We start from the raw sequence: 25,662 nt of genomic DNA on the forward strand, positions 1-25,662 counted from the left end.
CATCCTAAAGGAAATCAGGGCAGAAGTTCATGCAGAGACGCTTGGGTGAAAGCATGGCAAAGTCCATTTGCTGGCTTGCTCTCAAGTTCATACACAGCGCAGGATCACCTACCTAGAGATGGTGCCACCTATGGTGGCCTGAGCACTCCTGTAGTAATTAGCAGCCAAGGCAAGCCAATAGGCCAGTCTGATCCAAACACTTCCTCAGATGACTCTAGATTGTATCATGTTAATCAGGACATTACCTAACAGTGTTAGTAAAACTTACATCAAATCTTTATAACTGTTGTCTCATTTAATTCTTGCCTGTTTGTATTTGCTATTTCTACTTTATTGAAAAGTCAGTTCTCAAAGAGTATCACGAACTTGTCTAAACACAGCTTTTAATAGCAGAATCAGGCTTGTCTCTGTTTCAAGTCTCAAGAGACCTAAATTCATGTATTAGAAAGCTGCTGTTTATAGAAGTCATATGATTAATTACACTCACTGGACCATGACACTGTTTGAAGTTGGCATTTATAGAGACCTTTGTTGGACTTAGGCTAAAAATTGTGAATAAAATTTGAGGTGATAGTATCAGCTTCCTTCCTTTTTGCTCATGTACAAGCTAATACAGACTGATAGTCTCCGTTTTCTATTGGTTAAGTTAGTCATGAGGAAATTTTATTTTGAATGGTAAGTTACTTGATCTGAGGATTATAGTTAAGTCTTGAAACATTCATTCATTCATCCATCCATCCATTCATTTAGGTTTTTTAAGAGACGGTTTCTCTTGTATAGCCCTGGCTGTCCTGGAACTCACTCAGAGATCCGCCTGCCTCTGCCTCCTGAGTGCTAAGATTAAAGACATGTTCTACAACACAACAGAAATATTTAAATGATAATTTCTAATTTTATTTATGCACTTTCTTATTTATTTTTTGGTTTTTTCGAGACAGGCTTTCTCTGTGTAACAGCCCTGTCTGTCCTGGAACTCTGTAGACCAGGCTGGCCTCAACCTCACAGGTTGGATTAAAGGCGTGTGTCACCACAGCCAGGTTTAGTTTCTAATTTTAATTTGCCTTGTTTAGTAATCTTGAGTTCAAATCAAATGAGAAAGTTAAGTTTGAATTCTTATTTCTCTAAATATATTAACTATTCTTTTGTTCATTTTAAGGCATTCCTTGGTGGTCTAAATTGGGCATTTATAGGTGTTGATGAAGCACATCGATTAAAAAATGATGATTCCCTTCTGTATAAAACTTTAATTGATTTTAAATCTAATCATCGCCTCCTTATCACTGGAACTCCTCTACAAAACTCCCTGAAAGAGCTCTGGTCATTGCTACATTTCATTATGCCAGAAAAGTAAGACAACCTGGGATATACATAGTTTTATATGCTTAGATTCAGTTGGGAAAAAATTTAGGTCATCAGGTTAATGATTTAAATGATGATGGGTCACAGATCATTAAAATTGAAAAAAAATGGGGTGGAATAATTTTTGGACTTGTAATTTGAATTTTTAAATTCTTAGACATAAATTGCAGTGTATACACTAAAAAGATGTTATGTGTTTGAGTGTTTTGTCTGTATATATATATGTGTGTGTGTGTGTGTGTGTATGTGTGTGTGTGTGTATACATATATATATGTGTGTGTGTATACACACACACACACACACACATATATATATATATGTATACCATGTGCATTCAGTGCCCAAGGAAGCCAGAAGAGGGCTTGATTTTTTTCCTGGAAGTAGAGTTACAGAACTGGAATGAGCTGCCATTTGGGCTCTGGGAATGGAACCCAGTTCCCATGAAGAACCAGCAAATTCTCTGACCTGCCGTGTCATCTCTTTAGCCCAATTAACTTTTAATTGAGTTTGCACATGTGCAAAATATACCTTGCTTGGAAAACTAGAATAATACTATTCTTTATATTTAATAATATCAGTTACACCCACAGAGTGTGCTGGGAATCTTACTTTGTAAATGAAAACTGGACCAGAAAAGGTTAAATAACTTGTCACAGGTCACATACACATTCTTTTCTCAGTATGTCTTGAACTTTACATGGTATTTTTGAGAAATATTTTAGTGACAACTATTTGTGTCCTTGAATTTAATTCAAGAATAGTAATTACAACTTTATTCATATGTATGTATATATGAATATATATGTAAGATATAAATTATTTATTCATTTCATCTTTTTGGTGGAATTCTGCAAGATGAGCCTCATACATCACACATGCTGTGGAAGCAGTCTATATGAGCTTTATCTCCAGCCCTTGTTTTGCTTTTTGTTTTGAGCTAGGGACTCCCTAAGTTGCTCAGGCTAGCCTTGAAGGCACTCTGTATCTCAGGTTGGATCATACATACTCACTCATATCTGCATATGTATACATACATACTCACATAAATATTTATATTTGTGTGTGCATATATAGAGGGACTTCTTGGGTGGGAAACTTTTAGAGGTGACTAATTTTAGCTCTAATACACAATTTTGCTAATTTTCAGTACCTGTTCTTTAAACTTTTTAGGTTCTCTTCTTGGGAAGATTTTGAAGAAGAACATGGCAAAGGCAGAGAATATGGTTATGCAAGCCTCCACAAGGAGCTTGAGCCATTTCTGTTACGCAGAGTTAAGAAAGATGTGGAAAAATCTCTTCCGGCCAAAGTTGAGCAGATTTTAAGAATGGAAATGAGCGCTTTACAGAAACAATATTACAAGTAAGCTGAATACAGAACATTTAATTCAGAGTCACCTGTCTTTGTCCTTATGGTGTCCCACTCCCTCACAGCCAGGGTCTTAGGGTAGTAGCAACTCAGACAATTTCAGAATAATTAGAATAATGGTTAATTAGTAGGTAGCTTTAATGCTGGGTCCAAGATTAAAACATTGTCTTAGAAGATTTATTTTTATGTATCTGAGTCTTTGCTTGCATGTATGTATGTGTATCATTTACATCTTGGGGCCTACAGAGGCCAGAGTAGGTGCATAGGGTGCTCTGGAACTTGAGTCACAGAGAGTTGTGAAGTGCTGTGTGGGTACTGGGAACTGAACTCAGGTCCTCTGCAAGGGCAGCAAGTGTTCTTAACCACTGAGCCGTCTCTCCAGCCCCCAGGTTGTGTTTTTAACACATCATGGTGTGCTTTCTCAGGTTGCATACTTTTTTACCTTTCAACAAGCCCAGTGTGTTCAGTAATTGAGACAATGGACAGAAATGAGACAAAATTTTAACCTCTCTGTTTTGAAGAACATGAACAAGTCATGTTTTGTGTAAGTTCTTTGTCAAATTTATTTAGTGACTTTTCAAAGAATAAAAACAAAAATATGTCCTAACATCTATTCAAATATTTAATTGTACAAGGAAGTATTGCGACTATTGGGAATCTTTAACAGTTAAAATTTTTATGGTGAGAATTTGTATATATCATGCCCTTAAAAGTGGCTTTATTGAAGGTGTTATGGTGCACACTGATCAGACGTGGGAGGTTATCAGAGTCAGATTGATATTGCATGTCCATCCAGGTACGTAGAGAGTCCCAGGCAAGCCTGGGCTATTGCGCATGACCTATATTGAGAAGTACTCCCAGGTACCTACAACTTAGTTTGAGTTAATTAGCACTCTGGTTTCTTCTGTTTCTCCAATTACTTGTTCTTTTCACACATGTCAGAGGTAGGTTTTTTTAGCCATATTTTTTTATGTCTCTAATAATTTTTTAAAATAGTATTACCCCACTTGAAAATTTTAAAAGTTTTTGATGTCAGTGTTCAATCAGATTTTCCTGTGTTACTTCAGACTGTAAATTGTGCTTCATTCAGAAATGAATATTATCTTTCTGTGGCAGTTCAGTGCTGCATTTGTGGGCTCTCCTTCCTCTCTCTCTCTCTCTTTTTTTTCCCCCTTAAATTCCTTTGATTGAGGAAAACAGGTTTCTGGGTAAGCTTTTGTACAGTGTGGATTTAGCATAGTATATACTTCTGGAATGTTTAAAAATATTTCCTTTATTTCCTGTAGAGGTGCTTGTTTAGATTTGGGTGTTTGTTTATGGAGGGAATACTTTGTAATGGAAAAGGTAATATTCTTATTAAGTATTGTTTGTGGTTGTTGTTGTGTTTGGAAAAAATGGGAAAATTTAAAAAGTGAATTTGTAGAAGTTAAAAGGAGAAAGATATATAACCCCTGTAATTCTTTCAGTACCCATTGTTTATTATAAACTTATTCATCTTCTGGGTAGTTTCTTGTTATTATAGTAATAAAATATGGTTGTAAATTTTATATGTGCCTCCTGCTGGGGTGGTGGTGTGGTGGTGAAGACAGTTCTATCAGATGCCTGAATTAGCCTTGAACCTAGGTGAAAGATTGCCACAAATTTCTGTAAAAAGTTTTAGAGTATCTTAGCCGGGTGGTGGCGACGCACGCCTTTAATCCCAGCACTCAGGAGACAGAGGCAGGTGGATCTCTGTGAGTTCGAGGCCAGCCTGGGCTACCCAGTGAGTTCCAGGAAAGGCGCAAAGCTACACAGAGAAACCCTGTCTCGAAAAACAAAACAAAACAAAAAAAAGTTTTAGAGTATCTTCTCCAGAAAAGCACAGGGGAACTTGTAAATATAGTAAAGTAAGTTTTGAGCCTTTAAGACCTCTTACAGAATCAAGCTTTGCACATGGACTCTTCTTTGCTTCATAAGTTCAGGCAAATGCTGAGTAACCAGTAGAAAAGAAAGATAATAAAAGAATATCTAGATATTTAGGGGCTTGAAGTCTCTTTGAAAGCTAAATTTACAAGAAAGGAAGTTAATAATAGGTAACTAAAGTAGGTTTTGGTGAGCATTGTATGTAGTTTGAAGTATTTCCCCCTAAGTTGCATGTGCATTACATAATTACCATTTAGAGAGGGCAGTATGACAAAATGAAAAGATGTAGTTCTAAAAACTTGTCAGATGAAATGAAATTTGTAAGAAGATTGATACAGTGGACCATTCACTGCTCCAGAAAACTCAAGAAAAAAGAATTAATGTGTTTACTATGTAAAGCCTTTGTGTGTAGTTTATGGATCAGACAAGTTATGTGTTTTTTTGTTTTGTTTTGTTTTGTTTTTTAAGTCTTTTACATGAGGTTCAGTCCATCCTGTATCTAATCACGGGCGTCAGAATGGTGAAGTTTTGATTTGGTTCTAGTGTTGTTTTTTAAGCTTTCAGAATTTGTCTCGGTGATCTGCTGAACATTGTTTGTGTGACTTTTGTTTTTGAAGATGGATTTTAACTAGGAATTACAAAGCCCTCAGCAAAGGTTCCAAGGGCAGTACCTCAGGCTTTTTGAACATTATGATGGAGCTAAAGAAATGTTGTAACCATTGCTACCTCATTAAACCACCAGATAATAACGAGTTCTATAATAAACAGGAGGCCTTGCAAGTAAGAATTTTTAACTATTACTTTTGGTAAAGCAGAATTCTAAGAATATTTATTTCAGTTTTAGCTTAAAATGGCACAGTGATTTAATGTATTCATCAGAAGTTCTCTTTGACTAATGTTTCTTTTAAATAATAGTCTTGGTTATTTTTATATTTATGAAAGCTTTAAAGTTATGCTTTCTAAGCATAGTCTTCCAAGCCAGTGGGTTGTAGTGATTTATCAGACAAAAATCATTTAGTATGTCCTGGACTGATGTGGCTAAGTAGGACTGCAGATGGTACTCTAAAGGAGGGCTCATCTCCATAGATCCTACCCATCCATGACTGTTGGAAGACGTTTGTAATTCACAATAGTGCATTGAGGGGTGAGAATCCTTGAATTAAAAAGAATATGTTTGCTTGCTCTTTAAAGTATTGTTTGTTTAATTGCTTCTTTTTTTTTTTTTAATGTATGCTTGTTTTGTTAATATTTGGAGAAATAGTGAAGTGCCAGCAAATAGAACAAGGCAGTACCATTTTCCTGCTGAACAATAAAAGTGTAGTGCTGCATGGCTAGGTTGGTTTTAATTATGTAATAGAGTAAAATGGGAAAAGTCCTAGAAATTTTTGAGAGCTAAACTAAGTTTCTCTTCAGCATTTTGAAAAACTTAAGTTCTCAATTGGAAATAATTGGAGGAACTACATTATTAAGTACATGGTTAGGTGGAGCACTATACTGTTTATTTCTTTATCACATGTTGTAATAGTTTTAATTTATTGTTTCTTTAGCACTTAATCCGTAGTAGCGGAAAATTAATTCTTCTAGACAAGCTGTTAATTCGCCTAAGAGAAAGAGGCAACCGAGTACTCATTTTTTCTCAGATGGTGCGGATGTTAGATATACTTGCAGAATATTTGAAGTATCGTCAATTCCCCTTTCAAGTAAGCATTTCATTGTCTTTAAGTTTTGTCATGTTCTTGAGCTTATTTTGTAGAATTACTTTGGAGATTATTTTGCATATAAATTATATTTCTCTTAAACATATCTACTTTGCCACTGTTCTTTAAGAGTTTCATTTTTTTCACTAATTTTTATTTTAATTCTGTCTTATGTTGTATATTGTTAAAAGCTGGACTGAGGCAGTGTTTCTAGGTTAAGAAGCTTTGTGAATTAACATGAAGTCTGAGGAAGGAGAAGCCATCCTTGGATACACTGCCAGGATGGTGCAGGTTCTGATGATCTGTGTACTTGTGGTTAGTCTGATCCATAGTTTGCTGAATAAAACTAGAGAAGGGATCAGATCAAAGTAGGCTTACATCCTGTATGTCTGCTTAGAATTCATGTTGACATTTATTCAGTGGAATTAAAGCCTACATTGATGAGTGTTTTAATATTACAGTCAGGTCCTGTTTTCAGTACTTTATCTCTAATGATTTCATCAATTGTGTTTGAATGTGTGCTCAGGGGTGCTCTCATGGAGGCCAGATTCATTTCTTCTTCCACATTCATGTGGGCTTCAGTGGTTGGACTCAGGCCCCAGGCTTGCTTTGCAAACACCTGTACCTACCAAGTCATCTTACTACTTGGAATAGTACCACTAATATAGCAGATGTTCAGTATACACAGCTACTAAGTGGTATATATTTAATGTAGGCAGAAGAATCAAATGGTAACATGTACACAGTCTATGTGCTGTTGAAGCTTATGCTGTGGTATGTTACCAATTTTAAAGTGGAAATACTACATCTGTTATGTGTTGTGAAAGACAGTTACTGGGAGATATTAGTGCATAAAAAAAGTAGTAATTTAAGGGGAACAACAGTACCACCATTTGTAATTAAACAACTGTTTCGTGCTGTACCAAGTGGGAAAATGTACAGAAATTCATCTAAAAGCTCCTCCAGTCCTCTGCCCAGATTTCCTCTCATTCCTAGATTACTTCCCAGATGGAAATTTTGTTTTTGTTTTTGTTTGTTTTGTTTGTTTGTTTTTTTTGAGATAAGGTTTCTTTGTGTAGTTTTGGTGTCTGTCCTGGATCACAGAGATCTGCCTGCCTCTGCCTCCTGAGTGCTGGGATTTAAAGGCATGTGCCACCACTGCCTGGCTGGAAATATTTTTTAATTTTTTAAGCCATGTCAAAATAAATGATACATAAGCGTTCTAAGTTTTACAAATTGTAATTTTTATTTTAATAGAAAAGAAATGTGATTCTTATTTCAGGTTTGGATCTCTTCATTTGGGAGAAGGTTTAGACCACTTCTCACAAAACCACTGAGAATCAGTTCCTGAAATGTTTTTCTGGGGGCTGGAGAGATAGAAAAACAGAAGCCAATGAGGACACCTCCTGCTCTTTCAGAGGACCCAAGTTCAGTTCTTAGTACTCATTTTGGGTGGTTCACAATAAGTTGTATCTCCAGCCTTGTGGGATTCCACACCCTCTCTGCCTCTGAGGGAATTTCCTGCATGTATACATATACATAGTAAAAAGTAAAAGTGAAACAGTTTTTAAGAGTTAAAGTTACATTTATAATATAAAAACATTAGTAAAGTTCTCATAATCCTCTTGTTCTGTATTCAGGCTTGCCTTGCACTCACTGTGTGGTCGTGAATGACATTGCTTGTGTCTCCCTCAAGCACTAGGCATGTGCAGTCATGCTTGTTTTATGTGGTGCTGTGGAATGAACCCAGGGCCTTGTGCGTGCTAGCTACATGACCACCATGCTTTCTACTTTTTTTCTTTGGCCTTGAGCAAGATCCTCCCACTTCAGCATCCTAAGATGCTCCAGTGGTCCCAGGCATCTTCAAAAATCAGTGCTGGGGGCTGGAGAGTGCTCAACAGTTCAGAGCACTTGCTGCTCCCGGAAGACCTGAGTTGGTGCTAGCACACAGACAAGCGACTCCTCACCACAGGAAGCCCCCACTGATTTAGCATCTTCTGGCACACAGACCTACACACTCACACACAACTAAAAATAAAAGTAATCTTTAAAAATTGTAGCTTTAACATACATTATCTTTTCATTTTCCAAGAAAGTCTAACATCAGGAAAGTGCTGAGGTCTGGGAACAAAAAGGCAGTGCTACAGGGCTCAGTGCCAGGAGGTGGGAAAGTAGAATCTGAGTGCTCAGTAGCTTTGGTAACAAATGGAAGGAAGCAGATAGTAAGTTGTCAGTGTGAGAAGCAGAGACTATAGGAGTGGAGGAATGGAATATATGTAAAATTAAATATGGTTGAAAACTCTGTTTTGAAAGGACCTGTTTTGCTGGGCATGTTATTGCACACCTTTAATTTCAGTACTAGGGAGGCAGAGGCAGTCAGATAGATGTGAGTTTAAGGTCAGCCAGGGACAAACAAACAAGCAAACAAAACACCAAACTTCTTCTTACCTCTACTCTGTTTGAAACTTAACTAAGTCATACCCTAGATTTCAGTTTGATTGGTTTTTGTTTAACAGATTAAACCCTCAAAAAGTAAAGCTTATCAAGCAACCAAAAAATGTACTGCTACTGTGTTTGCGCTTTGTGACACTGGGGTCAAAGTCAGTGTCTTGTACATACTAGGAAAGTGCACTTCCACAGAGCCACACTCCCAGAAACCTAAAACATTTTTGTATGTATTTTGTATTATAATATCTTAACAAATTTTTGTCTTTACTGTCATAGATAGTCTTAATTTTTTGTTGTTGGTTTTGTTGCTGGTTTACTTGGTTATTCATCTTGATTTTAAGGAGAATTTCTTTAGACTCCCCCCTAACTCCATTCCCCCCAGCTGAGGACTGAACCCAGGGCTTTCTCTGCTACTGAGCTAATTCTCCAACCCAGCTTTTCATTTCTTAAGCAGTCATTATCTCTGAATAATGTTTTACATTTGTGCCAATCCTTAGAGCTATTTTTTTCCTGACAGTACTGAAAATTATAATGGTCCAACAATGATTGTAACACTGGTTATGAGTAAATTTCAGCATATTAATTTTTTTCTTGTTATCAATGGAGAGTTAGTACCAAAATGATTATTACATGTTATCAGCGGTTAAAAAGGTAAATGCCAGCAAAGCAGAGCTTGGCATCTTGCTTCCCAAAATGGTACTTAATGTGCCACTTGTAAGCATGGCTCATGGGCAGCAGCAGATGGAGCTCAGATGATAAAGTGCTCGCCATACACTTGTGAGGCTCTGCACTTACTCTTCAGTGTTGCAAAAACAGAAAAGAAAATGGATGGATTGGAGTAGCAAGTTAGTTCTAGTGTACGACCAATGGGTACTTAGGTAACAACCCCCTTCCCCATGCCAGGGATTGACCCAGAAGCCTCATATGCATTAGACAAATGCTCTCTGCTATGAAGTCACACCCAAGCTCAGTAGTAGCTGATGTTTAGTAAATGCTTCACTGACTGCTGTGCTGTGTTCTCTCTGGCCCTGCTGTGCTGCCAAAGAAACAGGGAAGGGGGAATTGAATCACTTGCCTGAGCTGAAGAAGCCACTCCTGGAGGCTGCCTGACCAGATTCCACCAGGCCTGTGAAACTGGAGCACTTGTCAGAATTAGCTAGATAGTGTTTGCTGAACTCTAGCTGTAGGGTTTCTGGTTCAGAAGATCTGGGTTGGGATCTGTAACTACAATTTCTTTGTTCTCAGGTGGTTCTAATGCTCTACCTAGTAAGCACACTGGACTTAGTGATTTTAGTTGTTTAACATTTGACTGGTTTATGAAGTATTTTAATTTGTTTTGTTCTAGAGATTAGATGGATCAATAAAAGGGGAGCTGAGGAAACAAGCTCTAGATCATTTTAATGCTGAGGGATCAGAGGTATGAATGCTTTTAAAATTATACATTTTGTTTTAATTATTTTATTTTGCTTAGTCATCATATGTCCTTTATTTAAATTTTTATTTTGTGTGCATTGGTGTTTTGCCATGGGTGTCAGATCTTCAGGAACTGGAATTACAGACAGTTGTGAGCTGCCATGTGGGGCTGGGAATCGAACCTGGTTCCTCTGCTTCTAACCACTGAACCATCTCTCCAGTCCATGTCCTTTGTTTTTGAAAGAGTTGGTGCTGGCCTGCTTTCACTAGTTTTTAAGTTTGTAGTTTATGCTAAATCTGACCTGTCACTAATATTTTAACATAGTTAATTTACTTCAGTAAAAATTAGCCTTCTATCATTAGAATTTGTTATGTGACTTGTATTTTTTAAGAAAAAAATTACTCCTATTTTAACCTCTCCTGTTTGTTGGAAGTAATAAGCACTATGTTGAATTTTGTGTTTGTTATTATTACATGGGTTTGTGTTTTGAAATCTTGTTGGCTGATCCTCATAAAGGTTTACACATCAGTTACTATCATTGTTGTTGTTGTTTACACTGTTGGAGATCAATCCCAGGGCCTTGTGCTGCTAGGCAAGTGCTCTACCACCTGAGCATTAGTGCTGCCTTTCAGTTTAGTAGTGTCATTGGTAAAACACTTTCAATTCAGAAAATCAGTTGTAAAGTTACTTTGAGTCTGATATTGATAACGCTTAAAAGATCTAAAATTTCGTATATTTAAAATTTCTTGTAGGATTTCTGCTTTTTGCTTTCTACAAGAGCTGGGGGTTTAGGCATTAACCTAGCCTCTGCTGACACTGTTGTTATATTTGATTCTGATTGGAATCCGCAAAATGATCTTCAGGCTCAAGCAAGAGCTCATCGAATTGGGCAGAAGAAACAGGTATTTTAATTTGTTATTTGACTGTTTTGAGTATTTTTCTTTTTCAAAACTTCTGTGTAGATTTGACTAAGGCAATGGGAAGATCATTGAGACCCAGTCATGTAGCTTTTGATGAGCTGCAGGAAACCCAGAGTCTGATAGAACTGAGAGAACTTTATGTCAGGGTCTGCATTCTGTTTAGATTGTAACTAGAATGAATGTGACCTATTCAGTATAAAAATTTAGTTTGTTGGCTTGCTTATTAACCTTTGATGGTTCAAGTAGTAGGTATACAAGGTTCTCCACACTCAATTGCCAGCCCCAGTAGACAGATTCTGTATAGCCATCTGCTGTTGCTTGAACAGAACAAGGTGGTCCTAATTCTTTGACCAGGATGAATTTATCCAAGCATCAGCCTTGTTGATTTGGTTAAAGCTTGTTCATAGTGGAACTTCTTTCAGGGAGTAGTTCACACAGCTTTATCATCTATGTAGTGTTCTAGAATGCACTTAAATATATAATAAAACTTAAATATATAAATATATATTTATAATACAAAACATTATAATCAAAGAAGCCGTATAAAGACAGTTGTTTTTTTTTTTTTCCCACTTGATAAATCATAATTTAAAAACAAATCACTCCTGGGGGGTAGAGAAATGGCTCTGTGGTTAAGAGCACTGGCTGCTCTTCCAGAGGAACCTGGAGAACAGAGTACTAGAACAGAGACACACAGCACCTTCAAGAACACAGTGATCAGTTTACAGCTGAGGTGGAGTTTGATGAGACAACAGCAGATCACAGGAAAGTCAAGTCACTTGAATATGCTTGTGTGGGAGCTAAGTGATGGGAAGCACCCTGACTCACCCACGGCAGTGTGGACAGAAGGAGGTGTGACCTCACTGAACTGCTTCTCTGACAACCAGACTACCCAACTCAGTACCACGTTGTCTAACCCCCCCCCCCCCCACGCCCACACACACTTTGTACAAAAACACCAGTTGGGAGTATGGAGTCAAGTGGCACCAGCCTGGATCCAGTTCCCATTGTGTGTATGGTTTGTTTTTTAAAACTATTTAAAGGTCAGTAAAGCAGAGCTAAGGCCAAAAAAAAAAAGGTTTGAAGGAAGGATGCATTCAAATAGTTTTTTTTTATTATTTCATGTGCACTCATGTTTTGCCTGCACACATGTCTGTGTGAAGGTGTCAGATACCCTGAAACTGGAGTTATAGGTAGTTATGAGCTGCCATGTGGGTGCTGGGAATTGAACCCAGGTCCTCTAGAAGAGCAACTGGTGTTAACTGCTGAACCATCTCTCCTGGTCCTCAAATAGTTTTATAAATGGCAGAACTTTAGCTTTAGACATGACACAGTGTTAGAAAATGTAAAATTTTTGGTTTACATTTGAGAATTTGGAAATTAGTAGAGGATGAACTATCTATTTACTGCCATTGGGGCATCGAGTCAGAGAAAGGTCCTTTGACTGTCGCTGCTTCCCATGCTTGCTCTATAGGTGAATATATATCGTCTAGTTACAAAGGGATCAGTTGAAGAAGATATTCTTGAAAGGGCCAAAAAGAAGATGGTTCTAGATCATCTTGTGATTCAAAGGATGGACACCACTGGGAAGACAGTACTGCACACGGGTTCTGCTCCATCCAGGTAGGCACTTTACTACAGAGAAGCCATGTTAGGAGTCACCCTAAACTCATGTTTTCTGACTATATCACTGTGAGTAGATTACAGTGTCATGTATTTAGTGCGGTTAATTTATATTACACTTATACAATTTTATACTTACTTTTATATTACACTTATACAATTTTATACTTACTTTTTAAAGATGTTTAGACTGATTTGTGTTAGAGGCATACATACAGACACCTGGCTTTACCATTGCAGATTGATGATCCAGAGGCATTCTCCTAATTTCTGTGTCTCAAGTTTCTTAGTTTTAAAATAACTTTACCCATGTGACTTCCTCATCACTTACAAAAATGACTATTCTGAATATGCTCTGAAAATATTGCTGTTAAGATGGAGTTTTGTTTTTTCCTGTTTTCAGTTCTACCCCCTTCAATAAAGAGGAGTTATCAGCCATTTTAAAATTTGGTGCTGAGGAGCTTTTTAAGGAGCCTGAAGGAGAAGAGCAAGAGCCCCAGGTTAACAACAGTTGTATCAGAATATGTGCTGTCTGTTAGATAAGGGAAAGACTCCAGTTCATTTACAATAAATATTCTCTTTTAATACAGGAAATGGATATAGATGAAATCTTGAAGAGAGCTGAAACTCATGAAAATGAGCCAGGTCCCCTGACTGTAGGGGATGAGCTGCTTTCCCAGTTCAAGGTAGGTCTTTCTTTCTCTTCTTCATCACTGCTGATTGCTATGGGGTTGAGTTAATATTTTGATATCTTTAAACAGAACTAACAAGATAGTTTTTATGTTAATACAAAAGTTTGTGCTCAAACTGTCAGCACTTGATGAGGCCAAGTTGTTTATGGATGATGAAATTCATTGTGTGAGATGGGTTCCTAATTCAGAGCCAGAATTATGCTCAGCAGATTGCATGTTCCCACATATTTAAGATAATACATGAATGAATGTGATTTTTATTCAGGTTTTCATGACTGAAGGCTCTCAGCTGATTTTTTGTTGTTGTTGTTGTTGTTGTTGGAGCTTGTCCTGGAACTCACTCTGTAGACCAGGCTGGCCTTGAACTTCTCAGCTGATTTTTTTAGATAGTATTTTTTTGTTTTTGTTTTTGTTTTGTTTTTCGAGACGGGGTTTCTCTGTGTAGCTTTGCGCCTTTCCTGGAACTCACTTTGGAGACCAGGCTGGCCTCAGACTCACAGAGATCCGCCTGCTTCTGTCTCCCGAGTGCTGGGATTGAAGGCTTGCGCCACCACCACCCGGCAACAGTATTTTATTTGTTGAAAATTTTATGCATTTATGCAGTGTGTTTGATCATATTGTATTGCTAAAACTCAAATCTCCCTGAGTGCCCTCGCTGCCTCCTTCACACCTTGCATTTTTACTGGAGCATATCTCAACAAAAATTAATTGAAAAATTATCAAAACTAAGAACACTGCAGCAAATCAGACAGAGTAAGTAACTGTCGTATCACTTGTAAATGCCCCTGGCTTGCTGAGGGCTGACAAATCACCTGACTTCAGGGAGGAAGTTGATCAGTGTTCAGTTTGTTATTGTTGTTGTTTTTAAAGAAGTTCCTTGGGGTTGGGGATTTAGCTCAGTGGTAGAATACTCGCCTAGCAAGCACAAGGCCCTGGGTTTGGTCTTCAGCTCTGGGGGGGAAAAAAAAAAAAGTTCCTTGCTCAAGCGCAAAACCAGAAATGACAAACAGATTCCCCTGCATCTTAGCCAGTCTCTGAGTGGGAGTTCTTAGGAATCAGCTGGCATTTGTTCATTCAGCAGGTACTAATTGTAGTATCTGAATACCAGGGACTAAGAAGTCAGTCACTCAATACTTTGGAGGATAGAGGATGGATGTACTGGGGGTGGGGCAATAAAGTGGAAGACAAAATGAAATAAAAGGTTTTGAAACTGAGCTGGCAGTGGTGGCTCACACCTTTAATCCCAGCACTCAGGAGGCAGAGCCAGGCGGATCTCCATGAGTTTGAGGCCAGCTTGGACTACGGAGTGAGTTCCAGGAAAGGCACAAAGCTACACAGAGAAACCCTGTCTCGAAAAAACAAACAAACAAACAACAACAACAAAAAGATTTCGAAACTGTCACTCTGGACTTGATCTTACAAATTGATTTTTCTGTAATTACATTCCTCTATTTGCCTTTGGTTAACTGCTTGTGGGGGAGAGGCAAAAAAGGGGGAAAACTCACAGCTCAATAATAACTGGAATAAAAGCAGATGATTTATATACCAGTGAATTGTACTCTTATATGGCTACCTACCTATTAAAGCTGCCTATTTGTTTTATTTATTTGATTTAATTGTTTTGGATTTTTTGTTGTTGTTTTTTGAGGTAAGGACTTACAGAGTGCATGCGTTCTTGTCTGGAACTTACCTTCTGACAACAACTTTTTCAGTACTTTGATTACATATATGTACTGGCATGCCTGAGCACATTTTAATATTGGATAATAAATACCTTCAGGCTCTTCATCTGTATGAATAGTAGGCATACGTTTTCTTATCTTCATGCAGTTATGTGTGAGTTTTCATATATTAGCTTTGATGAATGTTGGCAGAATATCTTCTTAGAACTTTAAATGTTTAAATTATCCTCACAAAAGTTAGTTTCTATCCATTACTTTAGAAATGGGCTGGAAGCAAAGGTCTAGAAACCTCGTTATTTACCTAATGCTTTAGGAATCTGTCAGCTACTCTTCATGTTCTGTTTTTATGAAAGGGGAGGGTCATTCTTTGGCACTTAGTAGTTCATAGACTAGTCTCAGGATTCCTTCAGAAGATCATACAGCATCTGACTAATATACATCACTGTTTTCTTGTTATTCTGTTAACTACTAATTTGTTGTCTGCCCTGAGTTCTGTTATTAATTACTAGTAATGCTGAATAACAGCACAGAGAATCATTGCAGGAAGGAGGAGTCACAGAGGTCAGTTGGTTTGGTTTGATCTACTTTGCTCTAATGAAGAAATAACTAGATAATTAGCAGTGATAGTTTAATTTATTGTCATTGTCTTGAGATAGTTAGGTTTTTTGTTTTGTTGTTCAGATAGTGGGGAGGGGGTTTGAGCTTGGCCTCAAACACTTGGCATTAATGGTTCTTGTACTTCATCTGCGGATCCTAGTGAGGGTCGATCACGCCAGGTGCAGTGGTGGTGGCTTGATACTTCGGTTTTAGCTCTGTCTTCTGGCATTGTGTTTCTCATTTAAAAGAATAAATATGTGACTTAGGGTTAAATATTGTCTGTTATACTTACTCTGTTAAAATTCTGGAATTTATCAGGTTGCCAACTTTTCAAATATGGATGAAGATGACATTGAATTGGAACCTGAAAGAAATTCAAAGAACTGGGAGGAAATCATTCCAGAAGATCAAAGAAGACGCCTAGAGGAGGAAGAAAGACAAAAGGAACTTGAAGAAATTTATATGCTCCCAAGAATGAGAAACTGTGCAAAGCAGGTGACTTTGTAGTTTAGAATATTGTTATAATGTCAGTATCACATATTTATAGTGAAATGCTCTTTTTCTTTGGTTTATGAACAGTAATGGTTCATAATTTTGTTTCTCTCTCTCCCTCTCTCTCTCTCTCTTTCTGGAGACAGGGTTTCTCTGTGTAGTTTTGCACCTTTCCTGGAACTCACTCTGTAGACCATGCTGGCCTCAAACTCACAGAGATCCGCCTGCCTGTGTCTCCCGAGTGCTGGGATTAAAGGAGTGCGCCACCACTGCCTGGCAATTTTGTTTCTCTTAATGTCTTTGATAATTTGCCTTATAAAATGAGTTGGAAAGTGTTTCCTTCTATTTTGGCAAATTATTTAGATCTGGGATTTTTTTTTTTTTTTTTTTTTAATTAAATGATGGGATTATTGTCAGGGAAAATATCTGGGCCTGTGATTTTTGTTGTTGGAAGATTTTATCTGACTTCCATTTCTTTTATGGATAGGAACTGTTATGAGATCTTTCTTATTGAGTGAGTTTGATAGTTTCTTCGGAGGAATTTGCCCTTTTTCTCCATGTTGTTGAATTTGTAGGTATGAACTTAGCAACATTCCCTGTTATTTTTATGTCTTTAAGGTATTTAGTCATGAATGCTCTTTCATTCCTAATGTTGGTAACTTTTTCTTGATCATTCTAGGTACAGATTAATGAGCTTTATTTTTCACTGAACTAGTTTTTTGTTTCACTATTTTATGTTCTGTATCATTTCTTTTGATTTTAATTTGTTTTTTTTTTAACTTTAGAAACTAATTTGAGATTATTCTTCACTATTACATCTAGTGCTATAATTTTCTTTTAAACACAGCCTTTTTTGAATCTTCCAAATTTGATCATCTGTTGGTGTTTCCCTTTGTTCACAATACTGTATTATTTCTCACTTTGGCTTCTTTGATTCATAATTTAATTGGGAGATTTTCCCAGAATGTTTTTTAATATCTTTAGGAAAAGAAAAACACCCAGTACTATGTTTCTTTTTTCTTTCATTGGGATAATACATTTTAAGATTGTCTTGATTGCTTAGTGTTTCGGCATTTTACTACATTTTGAATAAGTGAGAAACTTCTGTTCCTTGTTGTTCACCCAAGGATAGAATCGAGTCAGTAAGAGTAAAGTGTCTTGAGGCTTGCTACCCATCCTGGAAAAGTCGACTCCTGCCTTTCCTTAGGCTTACTCTGAAAGTCAGTTTCACAGTCCTTCACCCTGCTGGTCTTTATTAAATGCCCAGCATAGGTGTTGGGATTTTGCTGCAGCCCTTGCACACAGGTGTCCTGTGTTCTTGTGTTTGCTAATTCTCATCTTTAGTAAATTGCAGCTGGCTTTGTTCTCGTACCTGCCTTTATAGTCCTCGATTTCCACCACCTGTGTCCTCACAAATGAGCCATGGTTCAAATTTCTTCTGTTCTTGGAAATACTTTGATTTAGATGTTGAAGTTGTTCTGGGACTTAGTTTTGCTGTATGTTTAAAGTTGTATCTTTATAAATTAGGTTTTCAGTTTGGGTGGAAACAGTGTCCCTACCAACCTCTTACACAACAGGCAGAAGTAAGATTACTATAAGTGGTATTTCATATTTGTGCTTGTTTCTGCAGACTCCAAAGTGACATTTTTTAAAATAGTGAACAGGAAGCATAGCAAGACATTAGTTCTTTTGAAAGGGTAAGATGAAATTAGCCTTTAGCACATAAGGCTTTGGAAAACCTCCAGAGACACAGTTTATGTTTTGGCATATTCCTTTAAACATAAAATGTTACAAATAGGTATTCATGTGCTCTGTGTGTGGGTTTTTTTTTTTTCCCGTTGAAAATATTTGATCAGCTCATTTAGAAAAGCAATGGAGGATGATATTTAGATGGAAAAAACTTAAAAGGGAGAAGAATCTGTCTCCCCAGATATATCCTTAACAATGCTGCTGTAACATGCATCACCGCAGTATTTCAAATTGCCCTTACTTGGCAAATGAGCTTGGATTCATGCAAATTTTGAACTTCTTTTCTTCCCTTTACAATGCACATTTGAGTAGCTTCTCAGCATTCCATCCTGTGGATTACTGTCTACTTCCTCTTTAGTAAATGCCTGAATTCCTTTATTGTTCCTTATGTAAAAAATTTTACTGGTCAATTTCCTTCATATTTCTGAAGAAAAATGCCTAGAAGTGATGTGTTTGGATCAGCAGAATGATGACTTTTGATGTTTATGATAGAATATTGACAAATTATCCTGTTTTAAATGAACAGCAGACATACAAGAATTGTACCCATTTCTAGCATTGCAGATTATTGTTTATTTAGTGTTTATACACTAAATAACAAGTAGATACATTTAAGAAGAAATTACATTCCATTATTTTTCTTTTAAGTATAATTGAGCTCATAGAATTTTGTAACTGCTTGCCAATTAATAGCCATTATCATATTTTTTCAGAAAGCTGGTTATTTTCTTGTTGCTTTATAAGAATGCCTTAGACACTGAATTCCGTGACCCTTCATCATCACGTGTCATACAATTCTCTGTTTGATTACAGTTCTTGGCTTTGAATATATTCCATATGTGGATTAATTGTTTTAAATTTTTCAACATTAAATTTTTTAAAATTTATTTTTTACATTCATGATATTATGTCCTGATACTACTGTCCATTTGTGGGTTTTTTCCCATCACACAAAACAGAAATTCTATACTTAGGAAATCATTGCTCTATATTCCTTTCTTTCTGTCTCTATGAATTTGTATATTCTATGTATTTCATGTAATACAATTCTATAGTATTTGTCCTTTTTTTTTAAATGTAAAAACATTTTATGAAAAACTGCAGGTGAAATAATACTCAGATAGCCTGAACATAAAAACAGGTTATAATTTAAAAGTCCAGGGTTATTTTAAACAGTAAAATACTTTCTCTGTAGAAAATAGTATACATGATAACATTTCCCAAAAAGCCCTTTTAAGCCAAATGATAGCTGAATTATTCATATAAATATTGATTAGATTCTGGGATACAGAAGAAATTAGTATATGTGCTGTCAAAGCAAGCACTGTTTTTCAAGTTTTTAAGTTTTGTTCACTGTGTTTGTCCATAAGATACAAGACTTCTTTACTCTCTATTTGGGGATATTCATGTTTTTGTTTTCCAGATAAGTTTCAATGGAAGTGAAGGGAGGCGGAGCAGAAGCAGACGGTACTCTGGGTCTGATAGTGATTCAATCTCAGAAAGGAAACGGCCGAAGAAACGTGGGAGACCACGCACCATCCCTCGGGAGAATATTAAAGGATTTAGTGATGCAGAAATTAGGCGGTAAGAGGACATAAGACCATTTTGTTAACTTGATGTTTTTAGAGCATGAAACTACATATAAAAACAAGATTAAAGAGTTATAGATGGTAAAAATAAATATTTGGGAGTTCTGCTTTTACATACTGATTATAACTTTGAAAAAAAGGTGTAACTTCTAATGTTTGCATGTTATTTATTGTTACACCACTTGAATATTAAAATTGTTTCCTCTTACTGTGGTTTACAATGATCCATTTGAAGAAAAAAAATTTTATTTTAGCACAGTTCATACTACATTTATGTTTCCCAGCATTGCTAAATTTGCAGGTGATTAATTTAGCTCTGTATTTTTCTTGTTTAACTTTGAAAGTAGCCATGCATTTCTGGGGCTGGAAGGAACTCAGCAGTAATACTCAGGCTTTACCTGTCTAAGAACCTGGGTTGCATCCTCAGCGCCACAAAACAAAACAAATACAAACAAACAAAAAACAAAAAGAAAAGAAAGAGGAAACATAACAAACAAAAATGCTGTCGCTGATATGGGCAAGTAAAAACGGAAGTCAATTCAGGCTGGCTGTGAGGATTAGCCTGCCTCTGTTCAGAGGACACTTGTCTGCACATGCCTTCAAGGGAAGTGAGAACAGCTTACTTAGCTCATGGAGTAGCTTCACCTGTAAAGTTTGATAAAAGCTTGTTCATTTTTGTGTTTTAGAAGTTTGTTTCTTTCAAGTTATTTTTAACTCTTTTCCTTTAAATCATAGACCTGACAAAGTCCTTCCTCATTGTTCCTACAAGAAAACTAAATGCATTGTTAGTTTTCGTTAAGGGAACTTTTATGACCATCTGATTTGCTGGACTTTCTGTCTTTAGTTGAAGAAGCATTTCATCTTCTACTTTCTGGATGTTTCCCTCATCTCTCAACCACTTAAGTTGCTTTGTTGTGACATAATTTTTTGTTTTCCATTGTTGGTATAAGGATCACCTGAATTAACCCTTTGAGTAAATCTTGATCAGCTTTAGGAGTGTGATGAGGCATAGTGGTTGGTGAGCACTCTGGAGACACTCCACTTGCGGTAGCTTTGAACCTTTTTTTTTTGTCTTATGAAAATAATAAAGTAATTTCTAAAATAAAAATTAGCTTCTATTGTTTTATTTATATTGCTATCTTAGCTGCTTCTTGGGTGTTACAATGTTTTATTTGGTATAACTTAATGTCCTAAAAATTTATAGCTTAGTTTCTACATTTCTTTCTTTCTTTCTTTTTTTTAAATCAGGGAACAGTCTTTTAAGTTTTTACCACAACGTGTTTTGGTTTGGTTTGATTTGGTTTTTATTTTTTTGACACAGGGTCTCAAGCTTCCCTTGAACTCCTTATCCCCATGCCTCCACCTCCCGAGTGCTAGTGCTGTAGAAGGGCAGGCACTACCATGCCTGACTCAAGTAGTTTCTATTTTTATATGCGTTGTGAATACAGAGGGGTGTGTGTGTCTGTGTCTGTGGTTATTGTTTTTATTTTTTACAGTGCAGGGAATCAAATCCAGGGTCTTTGTACATTCTCGGCTAGCTCTATACCAATGAGCTACATCCCCAGTCCACTTAAATATATATATATATATATATATATATATATATATATATATATACACACATACATACACACACACACACACACATATACATATATATACATACATATATATGTATGTATATATATATAAAACACACACACATATATATGCACCCACACACGCATATATATATATACACATATATACACATACACACACACATATATATACATACATATACATATATAAATATTTTTTTATAAAACACATTTGAACCAAACATTTATTTTCTGTTAGGTTTATCAAGAGCTATAAGAAATTTGGTGGCCCTCTGGAAAGGTAAATACATTTGTCATTCTCACAAGGTTATGAAATGTTTAATATATTGGCATGTTTATTTGCTTAGTTGCCATTCAGTTTAGCTACTTGATTGAATTTGCTTTAATGAGAATTTTTAAAAAATTGGTAGAGACCAAGGTGCAGGTTAATTATTAAATATGTTTGTATGACTTTGAGTCTCCAGAATTTTCTTTTCTTTAAATAAATGTCTGCAAAATACACCTTTATTTGTAATTTGGCAACTGTAATGAATTTTACTTTATCTTATTTTCTTTTTCCTTAACTACTTAAGAAAGTACAGATTTACTACAGAGGGACTAAGTTACTGACCTAACCTGACTTTTGTATTTTGTAGTAGTAAACTCTCTGAATACAGAGCATCAAAGACTCAAATTAGTTTGTTCATTTCTTTCTCATAAAAATTCACAAAATAGAGATAAATTCTATTTTATTTCGAGCTGGATTGCTTAAAATGCGACAATATTTGCATGGTTATTTTAGGTGATGGAAATAGTGTTGAATGTTAATCTTTATCAGTTCAGTTAATTGACAATACAAATTTCTGGACCTTTTCATTTATAATTTTCATAAAATTTTACCAATCCTTTTTCTATCAGATCTTAAGATTTTTTCATGGTTGGTGTATACAATCTCCAGGAGCCTACCATTGTTCTGTAATGAGTTGTTCACCATTATTAATGCTCATGAACATGTAATGAATTAGTTCTCTGCTAAGTTGTTCCAGTTTTCTGTCTTCTGTACCTGTTATATGAACTGGAATTTAAAGGGTAGACAATAGAGTAATACTTAGAATTTGAAATAAAATAAGCTTAGGCTTGTTTTATTTTAATTGTATCATTTCATTTAGCATATTTACCTGGAAATTGTATCATCTTAATACAGATTAGATGCAATTGCTCGAGATGCTGAATTGGTCGACAAGTCAGAAACAGACCTCAGAAGACTAGGAGAATTGGTGCATAATGGTTGTGTTAAAGCTTTAAAGGACAGTTCTTCGGGAACAGAGCGAACAGGTAGATCCCCTCAGTTAACCTGCTCGTCAGTCTCGGAAGATACTGAGCCATTCTTAGCGATCGGAAGTTCAGAGTGGGGAGGAGAGTGGGAGTTTGATGGCAGTGAGTCTGTGCTTTAGTCTCTGATGTGGTGTTCTCTTGGAACGTAATTTCAGGAATTACTGTTATGCTGTCTTGAGTACGTGAGTGGATGAAGAGAATTTAAATATCCACAGGCGGCATTAGTTTGGAACATGCATAGTTACTTCATTATGCTTATTTTCTCTTTCATCTACCTAACGGAAAGTATCTACATAAGATTTAGTTATCTGATGCACTGGAGAAATCATTGTGAAATTCTTGTCTAGGGGCTGCTGGTGTTAACCTATCTCTTGCACTTACTGACACAGTCTCATGAGGGACTTTCTGTGAATTCATACATACTGGTCTAGTTAGTAGTATGAATAGTTAAATTGATAAGATTTTATTTTTAGCAAAAAAAGTAGTACATATTAACATAAGTAATAGTGTATGCTGTTTTGTTTTGTGAATTACATAATTATATATAGACATGTGTAGATATCCATATAGATATATGTATAGATATGTTTTTCTATACTCTTGTTTAAAATAAGGTGGCAGACTTGGAAAAGTGAAGGGGCCAACATTCCGAATATCGGGAGTACAAGTGAATGCAAAGCTTGTCATTGCTCATGAAGATGAATTGATACCTTTGCATAAATCCATTCCTTCAGATCCAGAGGAAAGGAAGCAGTGAGTGACCCGCCTTACAGATCTGTTACTCAGTAATTGTGTTATGAACATAGGTTACATTTTTGTAACATTGACTCTTTTTCAATGAAAAGTTTTAGTTACTTAAATATAAAAATTTATATTTTAGGGAGTTACTAAGTTGCGGTCATTTCTTCCTTTAATGTTAGATATACAATCCCATGCCATACAAAGGCAGCTCACTTTGATATAGACTGGGGCAGAGAAGATGACTCCAATTTGTTAATTGGCATCTATGAGTATGGCTATGGAAGCTGGGAAATGATTAAAATGGATCCTGACCTCAGTTTAACACACAAGGTACTTAAGTATTTATTCTTTTACTCTGTTGATTATTAATATTGGCCTTGAGTTATTTTAATTTCTTAAAATTATTTTGAAAATAAGATTAATTGAGAATAAGGAAATAAAGGTTCTAATTATGTGATTTCTACGTTACAGCTTGGTTCTAATGAAATAATTGAATTTAAATTTGAAGATTTTGCTTTTATTTCTGAATTATGTTTTTGTTATTAAGACAGGTATAATTTTCCTCCACATTACTTGGTTAAAATTTTTCCATTATTAAAGGAAACAAAAAGGAACCTTAAAGTCTTAAAATGCCTTTTTTTTAAAAGTTAATAATTTTAAGTAATGCTCTCACTATGTCGGAACCCTGATTCTCCCGTCATGGTCCCTTGAATTCTGGGATCATCATGTCTTAGAAAATCATATATTTTAAGGAAATATCAACTAATGTTAGTAATTTGGGTGATTTATTTTGTTGTACTAGGTAACACCTTTTCCTTCCGCCCTCCCTCTTCCCTCCCTCCCTTTCTCTTCCTTTTCTTTCTATTCTTGTCTTCATAAAATGGAAATGTTGGAAACATTTCTTTGTGCAGTCTTTTTCCAGCTTATATGTATATGTGTTTGTGGGAGCATGTGTGCGTGTTTGTGGAGATCAGAGAGCAACCTGGGTGTCATCCTCAGAAAGTTCATCTGGGTCCTTCTAGACAGTTTTCTCATTGTCCTGAAGTTAGGTTAGACTGGCTGGCCAGTTAGCCCCAGGTACCCTCCCATCTCTTCCTCTTCAGTGCTCAGGGCACACATCATACATTTTCCTTTTGTAGCATGAGAGCATTTGTTGCTTTGGTTTGTTTGTTTGGACTTTGTGTGTGTTTTGAGGCTGGGTGCGTGCGTGCAGTGTGATGACACAGGTTCTCACTAGCCTGTTCTTCCAGTCTGGCCTTGAGCTTGTGATCATCTTTCTCCTGAATGCTGGGATTTCATGTGTTTGCCATTACAATGGCTAAACTGAGAGGTTTCTTCTTAGGTATACTTACAGAATTTATTTCCAAGAAACAGATGGTAGCGAATACTGGTAATAACCCTAGTGCTCAGAGACAGGAGAGTTGCCACAAGTTTGAGGCCAGCCAAGGCTAAATAAGTAAGACTGGATCTCAATAAAGAAGAGAAGAATGTCTGGGCAGTGGTGGCACACACCTTGAATTCCAGCATTTAGGAGGCAGAGGCATGTGGATCTCTCTTGAGTTTGAGGCCAGCCTGGTCCATAAAGCAGGTTCCAAGACAGCCAGGACTACACAGAGAAATGCTGTCTTAGAAAAACAACAACCAGAGAGAGAGAGAGAGAGAGAGAGAGAAGAATGAATTTGTTTCCAAGGAAATTAAATCTGTTTATGATACAGGTTTAAAAACTATATTTTGTAGCCAGACGCAGTACTGTTATTACTACCCAGCGTTCTGCCCTCTTGTAGTCTACTACAAACTTTATTCTTCCAATAATATTATGAATATTAAAAACTTTAGTGTGTGAGATATATTTATATTTATTAAATTGTATTTTTTTTTCAGTAAAATTATCATGTTATTTACAAAAGACAGCCTGAAAAATGCTTTGCTCTTTCAGATTCTTCCAGATGATCCTGATAAAAAACCACAAGCAAAACAGTTACAGACACGTGCAGACTACCTCATCAAATTACTTAGCAGAGATCTTGCAAAAAAAGAGGCTCAGAGACTCTCTGGTGCAGTAAGTTAAAAATGTGGATGTTTAAAATCAGTTTTACTCTTTGAGACTTATTTGACCATGCTAGATGTTTGTAGTTAATATTAAGAACTACATTGTTCTTTAATAGTTTTATTTGGTTATGACAGTAGAGGGAATGCTTTTTGAGAGGCCAGGCCTATATATTATTTCAAAGTATTATAAAGTTGAATGGAGAGTGTCAAGGGTTGTAGATTTTATTAGGCATTCAAAAAAGATTTTTAAAAAGACTTTATAAAAATGTATTTCATTGTATGTGTGTGAATATTTTTCGTGCATATTTGTTTGTACTATGTGTGTTGCCTGGTGCACATGGAGTCCAAAGGAGGGTATCAGATTCCTGGAACTGGAGATAATGCATGGTTGTAAGCTACCATGTGAGTTCTGTCCTTTGCAAGAGCA

General features: G+C 36.3%; 1 protein-coding gene across 1 annotated transcript in view; it reads left to right on the forward strand.

Annotated features, from left to right (window-relative positions):
* The window catches only part of Chd1 (chromodomain helicase DNA binding protein 1), a 78,915-nt gene that overhangs the window by 38,203 nt on the left and 15,050 nt on the right, over positions 1–25,662 (forward strand). Inside the window, exons 14-29 of the mRNA XM_036168773.1 lie at positions 1,157–1,347; positions 2,531–2,719; positions 5,245–5,407; positions 6,175–6,327; positions 10,118–10,189; positions 10,939–11,088; positions 12,581–12,729; positions 13,133–13,229; positions 13,320–13,415; positions 16,019–16,195; positions 19,365–19,525; positions 21,370–21,411; positions 22,315–22,445; positions 23,060–23,198; positions 23,366–23,516; positions 25,123–25,245. Coding sequence (XP_036024666.1) covers positions 1,157–1,347; positions 2,531–2,719; positions 5,245–5,407; positions 6,175–6,327; positions 10,118–10,189; positions 10,939–11,088; positions 12,581–12,729; positions 13,133–13,229; positions 13,320–13,415; positions 16,019–16,195; positions 19,365–19,525; positions 21,370–21,411; positions 22,315–22,445; positions 23,060–23,198; positions 23,366–23,516; positions 25,123–25,245 — 2,184 coding nt within the window. The remainder of the gene's footprint in view (positions 1–1,156; positions 1,348–2,530; positions 2,720–5,244; positions 5,408–6,174; positions 6,328–10,117; positions 10,190–10,938; positions 11,089–12,580; positions 12,730–13,132; positions 13,230–13,319; positions 13,416–16,018; positions 16,196–19,364; positions 19,526–21,369; positions 21,412–22,314; positions 22,446–23,059; positions 23,199–23,365; positions 23,517–25,122; positions 25,246–25,662) is intronic.

The sequence above is a fragment of the Onychomys torridus genome, chromosome 19, assembly GCF_903995425.1.
Source record: "Onychomys torridus chromosome 19, mOncTor1.1, whole genome shotgun sequence".
NCBI lineage: Eukaryota > Metazoa > Chordata > Mammalia > Rodentia > Cricetidae > Onychomys > Onychomys torridus.